The following is an 18,036-nucleotide window of genomic DNA, read 5'->3' as shown; positions in this document are numbered from 1 at the left end:
CTCATGACTGAAGGCCCTCATCTGTGTGGTAATGACTGTCTCTTTCAACAGGACAACGCTACAGTTGACAATGCCCGCCTGACAAAGGACTTCTTCCAGAGGAATAACCTCACTCTTTTGGAGCATCCTGTGTGTTCCCCTGATCTAAATCCAACTGAGAACATTTGAGGATGCATGGCAAGGGAAGTTTACAAAAAAGGACATCAGTTCCACACAGTGGATGCCATCTTCTCCACCTGGAGCAACATTCCCACTAGCCTGCTGGAAACACTGGCATCAAGCAATTGTTGAGGTGGTTAACAAGAACGGCGCAGCTACACATTCCTGAGTTCATTTTGTTTCTTTTTTAGGGGGGGTTCATTTTTTTTTTTTTTTTTAGCTATAGTCTTAAACTTTTGATCAGCTGATTAAACTATTTCAGCTTAATGCTTGTATGCAATAAATTGCTTACTCAATTCTTTTTTGCCCCATTTCTTCTTTTTGGTCTTAAAATTTTCATCAGGAAGAGTACAGGCAACAACAGACGAACAGGGCGGCAATGTGCTGATGGGCACTCTGCAACTATTAGCTGAACTTCAGGTAAGGAACCTTTCTAAAGATAAAAATAATCATCACCCTGTTCAAACTCTTACGGTTGCACTTGCACCATACAAAAAAGAAGCACTGGAAACCAGTGCGGCCCAGGGGCCATTTTTGGCGAGCACCCTGTTTTTTGTTCTCTGTTCTAATGAGATACTGTGTGCAGGGGTCACCAACGTTTTTCCTTGTGAGAGCTACTTTTACAAAATGAAAATGGCCAAGAGCTACTCATTTTTGTAACATTTATTTTCAGAGCTTATTTTAAACCCAAACAAAGCGAATATGCTTGTTTTACCAGAACATTAACAAAATGCTGGTGTCCACAACTCACATTTTGTATTTCAGAATGCATTTCTTTCTACTGTTCTTTCATTATTAACTGAAAACCTGAACAAAAAGCAGGCTTGCGGGCACCTCATGTGGTCGTGGGGGGCTACCTGGTGCCCGCTGGCACGACCCCTGCTGTACAGTATATTATTAGATATTACATGTATTTGTTTTATCACCTATAACATAAACGTTATACAGTTTATAGTGCAATATAGTGACTTACATTGATTGCTTTTAGCATCTTTAATGGACACATCAAAGTGGACCCCACATCAATCCATTTTTCCCGATGCTACAGTGTATCAATATTTTTTATTTGAGAATTTTATTGGAGAATTACCTGCCAATATGCTTAATTTTAAAAATAATATAATGTAATAATAATAATAAATAATAGAGAGAATTTGGGGAGGAAAAATGTGTACATAAAATGTCCCGAAACTGTAGCCCATAAAACGAGGTATGGACCGTACCCTGGGTTACCTGTACCATTGCTCCCCTAATTAATACTACCATCAGCGTAAGTGTAATTTTTGCCGCAAAGTCCACAAAAAGCTGTACACTTGTTTTATTCAGCTTAAAACAGAATGACTCCAAATAATATTCATTACATCCACTATGTAAGTAATTTGATTTTTAATTTGATATTCAATGTTTTCACTGTGGGAGACTGAGTCCATGATCTGTTAATGCTGATATCGCCTACCTTGCAGGCCTGCGTATTTGAGGGCCATCCACCCTGGGATGTTGTAACAGCCTCCACCATCCTCTTGTTCCTCTGAATCGCAACGGAATAGCAGGACATTCATGTCTGCCAGTGACAGCTTTGACATCAGCCTGCGTGAGCATATGACTCATGAGGATTATCCAATAAAATACTCACATGCTAGACAACGTAATACCACACATACGCATACTTTCATTATTGGTAGAGGAAAATATGAACAGCAAAGTTAAGGTGCATTCATACAGCAGTGATTCCCACCCACTGTGCCTTGAGAGATCATCAGATGTGCTGCGGGAAATTATCCAATGAATTGGTCCAAAAAATATACAACTGCAATCAAGTGTTTGCTATAAGTTGCAATGAGTCTTTTACAGCGCTGCGGATGAATTTTGGTCCACTCATCTTTGAAGAATTGCTGTAATTCAGCCACACTGGGAGGATTTTCGAGCATGAACTGCCTTTTTAAGGTCATGCCACAGCATCTCAATAGGATTTAGGTCAGGACTTTGACAAGTTGGGTGGAAAATTAGTTATCACCTGCTTGATGGTTCTCTGGTCTGTCATTATGTGAATAGATACGAACATTTACAGGCTATACTGTATTCATATATAGCATCAGCATCTGTTGTAAGGTTTATTGTGGCGAAAGGAAACGCCCTGCTAGGGCGTGTATTTAAGAGAGGCAGGTGCTGTGCACTGGAAGAGGAGGAATGAGTGACGTCACACGCCAACCTGGGATCCTGTGAGCTGGCGTTTAGACCACGGCGTCAGAACTTTTCACCATCTAATTAAGGAACTAAGGTTGATTTTTTTCTTTTGACTCGATTACCTTTTGCCCGTGGAGTACTAGACGTAAGGAACAACGCCAGGTGGATCGTACAAAAGGATGCGCATTCGTTAATGGAACTGCGGCTTTCACTTCATATGCTTGAATTATACATAGCCTTGCCTTATTTTTGGCGACTTTGGGAACATTTTGGGGGGGGGGATAAAGTGTGAATTTTTGGGGTTGATTGCTTTTGTTGACGGATTTAAGGGAGTGCAGAGTGTTTCATATATTTACAGTAGTTTAGGGGGAGGGAATGTGTTATGCGGGATTAATTTGGTGAAATTAAACTGCCGTATTGGAGGCAAATGAGTATTTTCGTTGTTCTTTTCTTCCAGCTGATATCGGGTCCTCCTGCGACCTCAATTATTTGCGTTGTAGCTTTGACACTTGTCATAGGATGTGCAATTGTGACATTTTCTTGATAATAACCAAAATCACTTAAATTCTTACATGAATAGCTGTAGCACTGTACTTCCAAAAAAATTAACTCTTAGAAGTTATTTTTGTTACATTTGTCCAAACAAAGATACCTTTTGTTGGATCAGACATTAAAATGAGCAAGAAACTGAAGAAACAAGGGTGGTCTAATCATTTTTTCAATGACTGTATATACACTGTAATTTCCGGACTATAGAGTGCACTGGTATATAACCTGCAGGTGTCCACGTCGTAACTTGGGACATGTAGTACACAAAAAGATGTTATACAGAAAGATTTTTTTAAACTTTTAATTAAATAAATGCCTTTTTCAAACGGTGCCAACCAGTGGGTAAAACACGGCTGATTTAGCAGTAGCCCACCAGAAAAGTCGCTGTCATCGCCGTCTTCATCCACCTCCTTCCACACTAAAACCACTAAAGTTTTCTTCAGACCCACAATGCCCTGGCCAACACTCTTTCAGTCAACCTGAAAGCCGCATCACATGCAACTCTTCACACGTTCTCCGTGTTGAGGGCATGCGCAGAAAGCGCAAAAGCACTGCTCCAAAGCACACGAGATGTCGCAAATCCCGAATGTGACAACAAATTAACCACATCAGTGCATAAGCCACAGGGTTCAAAGCGTGACAAAAAATTAGCGGCTTATACACAGAAAAAAATAAAGACATATGATAAAGGGAAGTTTTAAACTGTAAATGTGCACTCACTGTGCCAAAGGCATCTTCAGGACCTCTGGTGGGTTTTCATCTGCTATGCTGCCTTTTCTGTACTTTAGGCTGAATTGGGACAGAACATGCCTGATTGCCCCAACCAATTTCTGGGCTTTTGGGTCCAAACTAACCCTATGAGGAAAAGAAAAAGTTCAGCATCTAGAGAAAAATACTGCTTGTGATGTAAAAAATATCTTACACATGTCAGTACAGCATTCACATTTGATGATACTGTGTCATGGGACACACTAAACACGAAAGAAACAACACTTTGGAATGTAGTAAAGTAGTCAGTGTACATCTTGGAAAACAGTGTACATTTACTGTCCCCTCAAAATATGTCAACACACAACCATTAATGTCTAAACCGTGTGTGGGTTAGTGTCATACCTGAAGGAAATAACGCTTCCTGGTGTCAGTCTCTTGAAGGTGATTTCCTGTACAAATTCTGATCGGCCTTTCGAAGTCACCCCAGCTTGGTTCACCACTGTGCTCTCCTGCAACTGTACATGTATTCACCGTGTTACACAACACCTACATCATAATCATGAGTGGTAGCATTTTTTTTAATGAATAAGATTTGCTGAAGTGGGACATGTTAAACCCAGGAAGTGAACAGTAATTGCTGATGTGTGGAGAAGGGGTAGGATTCAATTAGCTGACATGTTGAATTGTGTGACTGCCATCATGTCTTCTTAAATGGAACTTGCTAATCATGTTCATACCATACCAAGTGAAATATTAATAGCAATTGTTAATTCCGAGTGTGTGTGTTTACTCAAAAGCATTAAAGAATACTTAATTGCACTCTGACATTTGACACAACAAGAAAACTGTAGTATTTACTGGTATGTGCTCTTTGATCTGTACTGTGTATTCTGGCATGCCATTGATGTACTTGTCATCCTTTGTATAACTCCCACAATGCCTTTCCACAGTTCTTGCCTCCAACACCACCTCCTCAATTGTCCCTGGAGAGAAAGAGAAAGGTGGACACGCCCCTATGAACATGACAGATGTTTCTGATGGAAGAACAATGAAGAAAAATGAAAAAGGATGCAAGGACCACAGATACTTTGTGCAGATACACCTAATTTGTCTGTAAATTTAAACAACTACTGTATTTCAAATCGTAGCATAGCTCATAGCATAAAAATACAAGACATCAGAGTACTTCATTTATTTTAAATTCTGAAGTACAGTAATGGGCTCCACACACGGGAGGCGACACACGACCATACTGGGCGAAACTCATCGGCAACGCGCACAAAACCCTTCACACGGGAGGCAACGAGCGTCTGTGGCCAGGGACACCAGTGAGCAACGCAATTACATCCAGAGCGAATTACGAGTTTACCATGGTTTTGATTGGCTGTCAGGTAAATTGGCGGTATTGAAGTAGTTGCAGTCGCAGGACCTAAACTATGGATCTCTCTCCTCTCGCAACTCAAAACTGCTCCTTCTGTGGAGTGTTTTAAATCAGCACTAAAAACGCACCTTTACACACTGGCTTTTAAGACGAGCTTGTTTAGACATTTTTATCTACGTATTTATTTTATTTTCCTTTTTTTAATTGCGTCAAATTGTTCTTCTACTTGTTCCGATTGATTTGATTAGATTTTTTAAACTTGTTACACATTTCCTATTGTAGCTATTTTATTTAATTTGTACTTCCTTGATGTGTACAGCACTTTGGGGCAGCATGAACTGTTTGTCTTAAATGTGCTTTATAAATAAACCTTGACCTTGACCTAGTTCAGAGAAGAAAAAGAGTCAAACTGTTGATCGAAAAAAATGAACATGTAAACGTGAACGGACGGACCAATATACAGTATGTGCATTCTTCCAGAATCCAGAGCCAAACCACTGTGTCTCATATGCTCTGAAACTGTAGAGCCCAGTATGAAAAATCCATGAGAGTCATAGCACATTAATTTATAGCACAGCAACGTGCAAATGAGTCTTCACTAAGGATTGTATGGATATTGGAGTAAAACAAAACATCTTTCGCTGACGGTAGAGTTGTGGAGTGCTTCTGCTGCAGAGATCTTAGTCAAAGGTAAACAATGTAATGTTGCAGCTTTTCTGTTAAAGAGACACTTAATAAATTGTTATTATTTAATATTTTTTTTTCAGAGAATTCGGAGCAGTTTTATTCAACTTAAAAATAAGCTGCTTGTCTTGTCAAAATTTTTATTATTTATGTGAAATTAGTAGTCTTCTTTTAAAAGCAATTTAGGTGCCAACTCAAAACTGAAACCAGCAAAATGCAACAAAATGCAGAGCAGTGACGCATACAAGCATATTCAAATTGCATGCTGAGTACGACAAGTTCATACATGTTGGCAGGTCTGCACTAATATTAAAAGTCCTCCCGTCTCTCAAGCCCCCTTGACAGTTCACATTGCTTTGTAAACATGTCCTCGGCACACTGCTCAGCCATTAATTGCTCTCATAGACGGTCCAAAAGATCAGATTTGTCATTTTCAAGTTCCCCAAGAACAAAAACAGGTATGTCTCATGAAAATGTTGTAGATTTATAACACTGGTTGTTGTACATAAACAAGACAGTGGACAAGACTCACAAAGTGTAGATAGTGTGGGACTCCACCACAATATACTGTAAATTAAAGGTCATTTGTTTCACTGGGTGATTAGTTGAATTCATGACAAGTCAGTGATGATGATGATTTAGGCTCGAGAGTCGATCAAATGTATTAATACCATTACTGAAATAAATGTTGCACTGTGTAAATACTTTCAGGTAATTACCCATATAATATAAGTAGTGCTGTCGAACGATTAAAAAATGTAATCAAGTTAATCACATGTCCACTCTGTGATTAATCATGATGTACACTTAACTTTTTATCCAGACTTCCATTAGGTAGCTTTTTAAATTTAAATTTCCCGTGAAGCAGATCCTTTCTCCTCATTCACCTTTCACCGGGTTAAAGTAAAATCCCCATTGCTAATAGTGTGTATGTGACGTGGGCTAGCACTCCTGATTCTGAAGGCCCTGGTCAGATCATATTTCATGGCAACACATGGAAGCTGAAATCTGATTGGATGAAACAATTTATACATACAGTACACTACTGCAAACAGTGTAGCCAAGAGACATACTACCAAATGAAGATAATAGATTGTGGCTCTGTCTGTGTGCTGTGTGCGATTGTCTTACCAGGAATAAACATTGGCGGCACATCAGTGCTATACTGGTGTGTTTTAGGGTTCTGGAAAGCGGTCCTGCAAACGGTCACCACTGACTGATGGGTGCTAGGACAGTGACGAGTAATTGCAACAATGTCTGCATCAACTTGGTCTACATAGACCTGTAGTGGACAGAAGTCACAATAGGGATTTTAGTTTTTACACAGCATACAGTATACATGCACATACATACATATTGACTGCTCACAAAAATTTGGGGATATTTGGCTTTCGAATAAGATTTCAGGATGAAGATGGTCTTGATAGGTAAACTTAACTTTTCAATGTTTCACTACTTTTTACAACACTTGTTCTTCTCGATCAGCTCATTTATTTTTTTCCCCTGTAACTCGTCTCTCTGTATCGCTCTTGCAACCTGCTGGGAACCATTCAAGTGCACCTGGAAAAGTTATACATTAATCCCTTGCCACTTCACACTTAAAATTTCATGGCTTCACGTTTTTTTAAAAGTATATACAGGGCACAACCTTAAAAAAGATGAGTGGGCCAAAATTCCTCATTGCAAACTCATTGCAAGTAATCACAAACACTTGAACGGAGTTGTTGCTGCTAAGGGTGGCACAACCAGTTATTAGATTTAGGGGGCAATCACTTTTTCACACAGGGCCATGTAGGTTTGGATTTTTTTGTCTCCCTTAATAATAAAAAGTTGCATTTAAAAACTGTATTTTGTGTTCAGTTCTGTTGTCATTGACTAATAATTACATTTCTTTGACGACCTGAACATGACAAACATGCAAAAAAAAAAAAAAAGAAATCAGGAATGCGGCAAACACTGTTTTAAACTACTGCTCATAAATACTGCTAATCATAAATATGATTTATTTTATATAATATTTAGAATATATATACTGTATATTAATATGATATAAAATTATCATATATTAATAAATCATGCTTATACAGCCTATTATTCTAAAAAAAGATGTATATTTTACATTTTATTACCTAAATGAAGCGTTTTCAAGCACAGAAATGGCTAAATTAAGTAAAACAAATATAAGGCATTCAAAAAACACATTCAAAGACATTGTGATGATATGTAGTATTCTACAGTGGTCATTAGGTGTCAGTAATAGGGGTGTAACAATTCGTTTTGATAACGATTCGATTCGTATCACGATTCGTGGTTGTCGATACGATACAAGGACGGTATTGGTTCATTTAGAACGATACGATCCGAAACGATTCAGTAACTTTAAATCGATTCAGTAAATTTTTTGCCAAAAATTCAACAAGTGTGACTGTGAAATAAATACCTGGATACTGGACAGCACAGGTGATGTTTCCTAGATTCCTGTTGTTTTTTGTAAGGGACTCAGGTATAAATTATTCATAACGCTATTAATTAGTTAAAAATGCAATACAAAATCAAGATGAACCTCTGAGGTTGCCATGATTAATTGTTTACTTTAAATAGTGCAATCCAAACCTGCACTTTGCACCCAATGAGGGACATTCCTCAGCAAATGAATGTGGTGTGGTATCTTCAATTAGGTGATGAAACTTTCTCAGCTGCACGGGCCGATGGAAGCAGGGGCATTTTTTGGGTTAATAACCCTCCTGATCAGAGCAGCCATTTGAAAAAAATGGTGCAGCAAATAGCAAGAACACACTGACAGAAGTTTTGTAGCACACAAATGTCAGGAATGTTACAAAATTTTGAAATATGCAAATCAAGTCTCTGATTAATTCTATCTGATAAAACATGACTTGAACTTTAAATGGATACCTCAATCACTTCTCTACCCCAAGTTGGTTTTGGAACCAATTAACCACCATAAACAAGGGATTACTATAGTGCATTTGATCCTAAATTTATCCATTTAACATCCCAAAATTTCACCAGTGTTTTTCAGCAGTGTTTTCCTGAGAGTGAGCAACCACAACACTTGTTGAATAGCTATTTAGCTTCCTGTGTAGTAGTAGTAGTGATCAATGCAGCCACATCCAGATGGTTGATATCAGTGTATAATAACAGTGTATAATAACACAACACATTTCACTGTTCGTAATGCTAACAGTGCTGTAACGTTTGAAATAGTCATTCATTAGATGGCCTGTTAACGTAAAACATTTATTATTATTTTTAACGGTGTTACTTCCAACACAGATACTAACATAGAAGATACCTGTATGAAGCCCTGGGCAGCCAGTTCCTGGTGCAGTTTATTGACTGCTAGTTTCCCAGCAATGATACCAGTCTGGGGTCCAACTTCGCCGGTGGAGGCAGGGGAAGCAGGAGGGTTCCACTTGGGGTAAAAACGCTCCTCTTTCACAACAGAAATCTACACAAATATTTCAATTACTTTGAATGCAATGGTGTGGTATTCTCTTACTTGGAGAAGTCATACAATAATAGGGTTGGGCATCGAGCATCGATGGGAACCGGGACTAACATTAGATTTGCCTGGAATCATTCATTTTTTCAAATTTCAATGCCTACCTTGGGTGATCCATTAGCCCGCCGACTGGCAAAAATGGCGGGACAACACCAATGAAGAAGAAGTGACAGGAAGCATTTGTGTTCATCCATTTCAACCATGAACAGTGTGAGACAGTGTGAGACGGTGCACGCTAGTTTGGCTAAAATTGTGGAGAGGAGGAGGATTGCGCAAAGGAGGGTGCACCACAAACATGATTAAACACCTCTGAATTCACGGTGTACAGAGTTTTTGACACGCTACGCAGGACTTCTTCCAACCAGTCAGGTAAGTAAAACAATAAATTACGTCGATCTTATGCCAACATTGAAGCAGCAAACAAATTATACTTTATACTGTGAATACAGTGGTCAACTGAAATATCTAGCTAATTTGAGGCTGTGTACTTTTTCATAGACAAATGCTAGCTTGTTTACCTTGGTGAAGTTAGTTTCACGTTGGACGTTGGATATTCATCTCTGTCACTGTTAACTTCACGTTGGCAGTTGGATATTCGACTCTGTAGCAACAGCGGTAGTTCCCTCTCACATACTAGGGGCCGTCAATAAATTACTATTGCGTTGAAGAGAGTTTGTTAAAAAAAAAATGTATATATATATTCCAAATCAAACTATTAACTTTCTACAAGCAGGTTCGTAGGAACTCAGTAACATGGTTAAGTTACACTTTGTCTATTCTGCGTCATAAGACACTGTCCAACACATAAACAACAGGATATGTGCATTGTTTTTTATGAGGTTTTCAAAAGTAAAAATCATTTGTGAACATGTAGTCTTCAAAAGACAAGAGACTTCAAAACATTTATGTTCAAGTTCAACAGTTTGATATTTATATACTAATTAAAAATAGCCTTGTGAAAAATTCATGAATTACTTTATAATTCATTAAAAGTTCATTGAGACATTTCATCCAAGAACTTTGATTAGCGCCCTTATTTAAACCATGCAAACTTTTATGACCCTACCTCTGAAAAGAAACGGAACCGAGAATCGTTAGGAACCAGAATCAAAATGAGGAATCTGGAATTGCTCAAATTCAAACGATGCCCAACCCTATACGTGAGGGCCAATGTGAGTGAGAGTGTATAACCTGATGCGGTACTAATTCATCGTATCCTCGGGTAGATCCAGTCGCACAGCAAGCCATGGAGACAATTGCAGAACTGGGTAGAGAGTCCAGTGGTGAACGCAGCTGAACAGTAAATATAGACATGTTTTCTTTCAGACAAGACAAGGACAATTGAGAAAATTGGCTGAGAAAAACATTATTTTGTTTTATCATCAATGATGTAGTTGTGATAAAAAACCTGTATGGGACACTCGTTGTCATGGGTCACATCAAGAAACATGGCATGGGCAATGCACGGCATCAGTGGACGGAGGCTGGGCTGAACAAAAGCTCCAACTGGTTCACCACCATAACGATACACCAGTCTTCCTTCTTCATGGCTGTCACCAGCTGACATGGCCTCTACAAGATGGAGGTTGGTTCAAAACACAAGAGAAATATTGCAACCTGTCTATTATCACAAAATCAACATGATTGAGTTCATGTAAGCATTTTTCTTTGAACATCCAAGGATGAGTTTACAAACAGATATACACCACCATTCCAATTACAGGCAAACCTCGGTTAGCATATGTCCCGGTTAGTGTGTGTTTCACTTAATGTAAAAAAACTGCACAAAAAATTTGCCTCGGTTTGCTTACATTTTCCAGTTTGCATACAATATGCACGCCTCTTGTTGTGTTATTAATACACTCCATGAGTCCATCTGTGTTCTTCATGTATTTGTATGACAAAACATCATTGTTTGCATCCTATGAGCTTGCCGATACAAAGAAACAGGACGCGGAGGTTAGCTTTGTCACCCGTCTATGATGTCATCAGTGGTTAACTCGATAGTTTGTTGCAAACTAAAACAGCCACGTCAAAAGTCTTTGATTACGGCTGCAAAATGAGCCAAAATGGAGTGAACAAAAGTTGCAAGTTGCAGCATTTTGATAAAGAAGGTGAGAAACACTATTGAATTCCAAAAAATAACTCGTAGCAAAACAGGAAGGTGGTGTCCATGTTGATCTCGCTGCCACATCGTGTCTTTGGCAACAATCACGTCTTCAGTAAAGGTAAAAGTAACCTTAAATGTTCATTTCTCCCTTTCATTCATAGTTTATACAGTCATGGTAAAAATGATGAGAGCACCCTTGTCTCTTCAGTTTATTGTTCATTTTAATGCCTGCTACAACTAATGGTACATTTGTTTGGAGAAATATAACGCCGAAAAGAAAGTGTTGCATTTTTTGGTACAATGCCATAGCTATTGATGTCATCCCCCCATCACTAGGGTTGTGGAGGTAAACTGGATCTTATCCCAGCTGAATTCAGGCGAGAGGCAGGGTACACCCTGGACTGGTCGCCAGCCAATCGCAGGGCACATACTGTAGACAAACAACCATTCACACTCACATTCATACCTATGGACAATTTAGAGTCTCCAATTAACCTAACATGCATGTTTTTGGAATGTGGGAGGAAACCGGGCATTACATATTGTTTGTAAGTAATGTACAGCTATAATGATGTGATACCTATGTGGATTGAGAAATGTGCTATTTTAGGGCCTGTCCACACCGGGACACTCCTGTTTTTTTGTTTACTTTTGCCGGATTGAAAAAAAATAAATCGCATCCACACTGTTTCAGATTGGTAAATACTGTAGTACAATCCAGCGTGTGTGATCGTGTGAGAAGGGGTAAGATTAAATAAGATCTGCTTCTTCCTACTCCTTTTCAGACTTGAATTGTGCAAATGTTTAGCATGTCTGAACCCAAAAAAACAAATAACATAGCATACTGTACCTCGTATCAGTGATGTAATCCCTAGTTTGGTAACGAAGACGTTATCCAGTTCCTCACTGCCAGTGAAGAGTTCAGCCACAACGTACAGGTTAGGCCGCACGGCTCTAGCCACGTCTAGCATGAACTGGTCAGCCACCACCACACAGAAAAACACATCAAAACCAAGCCAGGAAGGGAATGTGGAGGTAGGAGATAAAGGCATGCAGTTAGGATGACAGGAAAGAGAAAGATGTGAAATGTTAAAAGGCATACAGCAGGTTAGTGGAAAAAGTAACACCACATCCAATCATGCAGCCCAGGGACACAGGAGAAAGAAAAGGGAGTAAACAAAATGCAGCACGATGCAGAAAAAAGACAAAAGAAACATCACATTAGTTTGAACAAGACACTTGTACCTCGTATAAGGCTGCTAATTCCCAGCCGATTCACAAAGACATTGTCAATGAGCTCGCTGCCTGTAAACAGTTCAGCGATCAAATACAAATTGGGTCTGACCACTCTGGCTGCATCAAGCATGGCCTGGACGAGACATACACCACCATGACACACAGGGAGAAAGAAGAGGCACTTGGAAACGTGTCAAGACTTTTTCTTTTTCATTATGACAATAGTACAGATTGTATAGAATATTAAGTATTCTATAAAGGGAACGACTGGGCCCTGTTGCTAAAGTCTAGGCCAGTGATTCTCAACTGGGGGGTCAGGACCCAAAAATGGGTGACGGATCCATTCTGGGTAGGTTGCATAAAGAAAGTAAAAAATTACATTCAAATATGTAATATATAACCGATGTCTGACTTGTTAAATGGAGCAATATTTTAGTCGTCTTCCTCTTTGGTGTATATTCATTGAACAGTTACAAGTGAAATATCTGATTTTGTATTCTTAGTTAGTGTTTTTTTAATTTTAATTTATGCATTATATGTATGCATGCAGTTATCATGTCCTCCTCATTTCCTTGATAAAATGCCCTAATAAATTCCTCTAAAATTCACTTTGGACATGTAATTATGTGTTTTAATCTAACATCTTAATGTTTATGATGACACGGGCAATTAAAAAAAACATACATTTGCTTGGTTTGACTTAAAAGTATATATATTTTAAAAAATCAAAACAACCTCATGCCATGTCCACACAAACACGGATATTTCCGCACTCCAGTGTTTAAAAAAAATCCACATCAGTGGAGTTTAAAAAAATGTCTGTCCACATGTAAACACATTCACTGGGTGTCATGCACTTTTTTGTCAATCAGAAGCCTGAAAAAGCAACATCAGCTGACTTGGTTGGCATAATAACGCCTCTGTTCATCAATATGGTGATACAGTACAATGTACCATAATGTGTACATTATGATTACAAGCAGCGCTCATTTACATGGAACCCAGGGGACATCATGAATGTTTGTTCTTTTTTACCACGTATTAGAGCCCGTAAGTCAGTAACTTCATTACTCCAATTCTGTTAATAAGGTTTAAAAACATAGATATAAGTGTGTAAGGTGTGAGAAAAAAAATAATAAAATAAATGACCTGCATTGTCACAGCAAATTGTGGAACAATGCGCAGGCAAAATGCGTGCAAGTGTAAATACCACTAAAGGGCCTAATCTACTGAGATCCTAAATAAGGAGTGATAAATTGTATGAGCAAAGTAAAAAAAGTCACTATTAGTGGGCATGGCATCGGCCCCAAATTAAATTGATACGCAGACTTAAACCATAGCCATCGTGAGTTGACAATAAAAGTGAAGCTCAAATTCAATCCATTCAAAAGGAAGGATGCCAACATCAAACTACAATGAAATATATGTAGGGTGATTACTGTTACTATTTAGCAGAACTCATGTGAAAGTTGATCAAAATATGACCAATCAAAATACACGTTTTTGACCCGGAAGTACTATAAAATGAATTAACCAATTAATAAAAAAAAAAAAAGAAAGAAAGAAAATAAGGTTTATGTTTTTAAGTGTGCAGGAGTAAGGGGTAGATGGCTTCAGGTCAAATGTCGGAAGGGGTACACCACTGTAAAAAGTTTGGGAACCACTGATCTATATCATTTCATGTTTTTTAAAAAAAACTCTATTCAGAAGAAGGTGTTATTTTTCATTTTCACGACAATGCTTAAATGTACAACGATAAAGATACCATACTGCTAACCATTCATCCATCCATCCATTTTATATGCCGCTTATCCTTACTGCTAACCATTTGTACGTCAATCTAAATTCTCGCTACATACTGTTTAAAGTGGGGGAAATAAGTATTGTATCTCCTGCTGATTTGGTAAAATTAACACCCTTACAAAAAAATGAACAGTCCAATTACTACAGTTACAAGACAGAATATCAAGAATCCAGACAAAAATAACATGAAATAAAGGGTATAAATTCTTTTGTATTTGACTGAGTGAAAAAAAGTATTTGATCCCCAAGCAAAAGCCACATAGTGTCATATTCTGCGTGTTTTTCAGCTGCCCTCTGTCTGCCATTTGTTGCAGTACACCTCCAAGCCTACCAGGAGGTGCCAATTACCACACCTGTGGGCAATTACCTACCAGCCTTCTTAAGCTGCAGTCTCACCTACACTCATTGCCAGATTGTTACTTGCTCTTTGCCTGCTACCCTCAGCACAGTGTCTTTGCGTCTAGCTACTTTCTGGTCCTTGTTTGCCTCTGTCATTACGTGCACCGCTGTATTCCCTGCCAGCCCTTTTTCTTGCAGTGGTGAGTGTCACTAGTACCTGCTATCCCTGCTTGGTTCTCAACAGCGTTTTCTGTTAGCATTTTTTCCTCTCTGCTACCTTTTTGCAGCTCCCTTAGTTCTAGTGTTTTTCTCTGCTCTTTTTCCATGCTAGCAGCACTCTTAGTTCTTTGCCTTTTCCCTGTGACTAGGTCCAGATGGTTTTGTGTTGTACTTTGTACTTGTATTTTTTCCCATGTTGTGGACACTTTTTTTGTTATAAAAAATTTTGTTACACGGACTCTCGTCTCTGCATCTTGGGATCCAAAAACCAGCCTGGGCCGAACATAACATCACATTCTCCCAATCCTTCTCTATCGTACATTCTGTAGTACAAGTCCCACTTTAGGCACACAAATGGAATGATACAGAGCACACTGGACGCTGTTTGTTACAGAATGCTTTCTAACACTTATGCTTGTATGTGCAACTATAATTATACGATACTTGTGTGGATTGAGAAATGTGCTATTTTAGAAAGCAGTGTTGTTTCAGTAAGACACTAATCATGTTTAGATTAGAGATTGTGGCTGCTGCGTCAGCCACTGACTAACTAAATACACACGTATGATTTTCAGTCTGTTTTCATTAATTTGTGAATACAAAAATGTTTTGGTGTTTAAATGTGGATACCTTTCTACACACCTGGATGCAGCATCATATCACGTAATAAAAGTGTCTTCTTCCAGAACATTCTGACATTTGTTAAACAAGTAAGGTTACATTGATAAGACAAAGGTATTATACAGAACAGGCTTTTAAAAAAGGAAGGGCAACAACAAGGAACTGTCACAGTATTAATTCATTAATCTTATTTATGTCTTATTTTCTCTTATGTCTTATACTTTACAGTATATTGGGTAATACAGGTGCCTACTATAGAGGCCACTGTTGAGGCCGTAACCCAGGCCAAGCTAATACTCAACTCTGAACCCCTGACGTCACTTCTTGCCCATCCCCCACCGGAACACAATTACATCAACACACAAGAGAATGAGTCTTATTTTGTCTTATGTTTATTGGGTAATAGGAGTGTAAAGGTGACAAAGGTGTTATTTCATGTCTTGAGGATCAAATAATGTTAAAAATCATACTTGCTCTATCTACAAGAATATTCCATTCATAAATAAAGAATTTTACTTCGCGGATATTCACTGATCATGGTCAAGCCTGCAATAAACGTGGGATGACTGTACAAATGTCCACATTTGAGCACCAGAAGGACTAATGCTACATAAAATGGAAGATTCTTTAAGGATAAATGGCATATTTTCGTGGCACCTCTCAAATTTAAGATGAAATATATATATTTTTTTTTTAATCCAGTGTGGTGTGGTGTTGTGTAGAAACCAAATGATTAATATTAAAAATATTAATAAACTTCAATCAAGCTGTCGAATTCTCACTTTGGTTGTACTAACTTAACAATTATTTAATCATCATTTGTAATATACAGTATTTATACACGCAAAGATGTCTTACCTCTGCTACATGCAACGGTGTCGAGTGGCAGTTATCCAGCCTGACGCCATGAAAATATTTGGCTGTTATTTCCGTGTATTTCTTCATGTGGGCCCACAAGAATGGACAATCCTCAGGTCCCTTGCCATAGCGAAGTTTGACACTGTCACCCCAGCATATTAACTCCCGACGAATGTAGACATTGGAGCCTGCAGTTAGCATGCATTACGACCAGACACACACACACACACACACACACACACACACACACACACACACACACACACACACACACGTACAATTACAGACAATTCATGTACACAACAACTTAAGCCGTTAGGACAGCAAACAGCTAAAACTTTAAAACAATACTGTAAAAGCTGTCACTTCTCTTTAGCTTTACTTCCTGGTTCTTTTGTTTGTGATCATACAAATTGAAAGGTTTACAAATTGCAAATTGACTAGATAGAACCACTCTAGTCTGAGGGGATGGTGCAGAATCCAAACTATGTATTCTCTAAGGCAGAGGCACACCTCAAACAACCACAAAAGAGTGAAACCATTCCAAACATTCAATTCAACCATTCATTCAATGTCCTGACAATAGGTAACTGACTGCTGTACCTCAGTGCAGATGCCACTGCTTTGCTCAAGGGCACTTACTAAGGAAGCTGATTAGAATCTCTCTGCCCTGTGGTCCCAAAGCCAAGTCTGACTGAGCATATAAAAGCAGACGTCACGGGGGTGTCCAAAGTGCAGCCCAGAGGCCATTTGCTGCAGGCAGCTGTTTTTTTTTTATTGGCCCAGAGCACATTCTAAAAATATAATTTAACAAGAAAACTAAAGAAAAAAACAACAGCAAAATTGAAAAATCAGCAGTAACTTTACAAGAATAAAGTCAACATATTAAGAGAAAAAAGCTGTAATATAACAAGAACAAGTCCTAATTTTACGAGAATAATATAATATGAGGAAAAATAACATTTTAGTAGCATAATCCGAAAATATTCAAGAAAAAACACACCATTCAAAAAAAGTTGTAACATTACGAGAAACAAACAAAACAAGATGAAGCTGAAGAATAACGTCCAAACCTACATGGCCCCGTGTGGAAAAAATGTATTTACAGTCCTTATGTTGACAGCGTTACTAATTAAAGTTCCTTACTTTAATTTAGTAGTCTTCTGCTTTGTGTTGAATCATATTTTGGGTATTATAAGAATTTGTTTATGTACAGTATATATACCGTGTACATCAATGCTCTTATTTCATATACTGGCCGATATATCGGTTATCAGCCATAATATCAGATATATCGACCATCGGCTTTTTTCATCCCCCTATATATCGATATCGGCACCATAAATCCCATATCAGTTGCGCTCTAATATTATGGTAATAAAGTCAAAATATTACAAGAATAAAGTCAGAATATTACAAAAAAAAATTTACAAGAAGAAAGTTTAAATTGTTGGAAAATGAAGCAGAAATGGAAAAAAAACGCTGTAATTTTACAAGAATAAAGTGAAAATATGAAAAGAAAAAGGCCTATTCTGCCAAAGAAAAAAAGTGTCAATTTTCTGTGTAAAAAAAATTCTATATTATGAGGAAAAAAGAATTTTCTGTGTGGTAATGACTGGCTTTTTCAACAGGACAGTTCACAGTACCTGCCTGACAAAT

General features: G+C 38.2%; 1 protein-coding gene across 3 annotated transcripts in view; it reads right to left on the bottom strand.

Moving 5' to 3' along the window:
- The window catches only part of agla (amylo-alpha-1, 6-glucosidase, 4-alpha-glucanotransferase a), a 59,803-nt gene that overhangs the window by 24,082 nt on the left and 17,685 nt on the right, over nt 1–18,036 (bottom strand). For all 3 annotated transcript variants that reach the window (XM_054766601.1, XM_054766604.1, XM_054766603.1), the window contains exons 12-21: nt 16,378–16,565; nt 12,152–12,275; nt 10,600–10,763; nt 10,383–10,484; nt 8,982–9,137; nt 6,800–6,950; nt 4,462–4,586; nt 4,006–4,118; nt 3,613–3,747; nt 1,616–1,746 (exon numbers count right to left, since the gene is read on the bottom strand). In XM_054766601.1, coding sequence (XP_054622576.1) covers nt 1,616–1,746; nt 3,613–3,747; nt 4,006–4,118; nt 4,462–4,586; nt 6,800–6,950; nt 8,982–9,137; nt 10,383–10,484; nt 10,600–10,763; nt 12,152–12,275; nt 16,378–16,565 — 1,389 coding nt within the window. The remainder of the gene's footprint in view (nt 1–1,615; nt 1,747–3,612; nt 3,748–4,005; nt 4,119–4,461; nt 4,587–6,799; nt 6,951–8,981; nt 9,138–10,382; nt 10,485–10,599; nt 10,764–12,151; nt 12,276–16,377; nt 16,566–18,036) is intronic.

This window comes from Dunckerocampus dactyliophorus, chromosome 2 (genome assembly GCF_027744805.1).
Source record: "Dunckerocampus dactyliophorus isolate RoL2022-P2 chromosome 2, RoL_Ddac_1.1, whole genome shotgun sequence".
Taxonomy (NCBI): domain Eukaryota; kingdom Metazoa; phylum Chordata; class Actinopteri; order Syngnathiformes; family Syngnathidae; genus Dunckerocampus; species Dunckerocampus dactyliophorus.
Note: the sequence above shows the minus strand (reverse complement) of the source record. Positions and strands in the feature narration are given on the sequence as shown.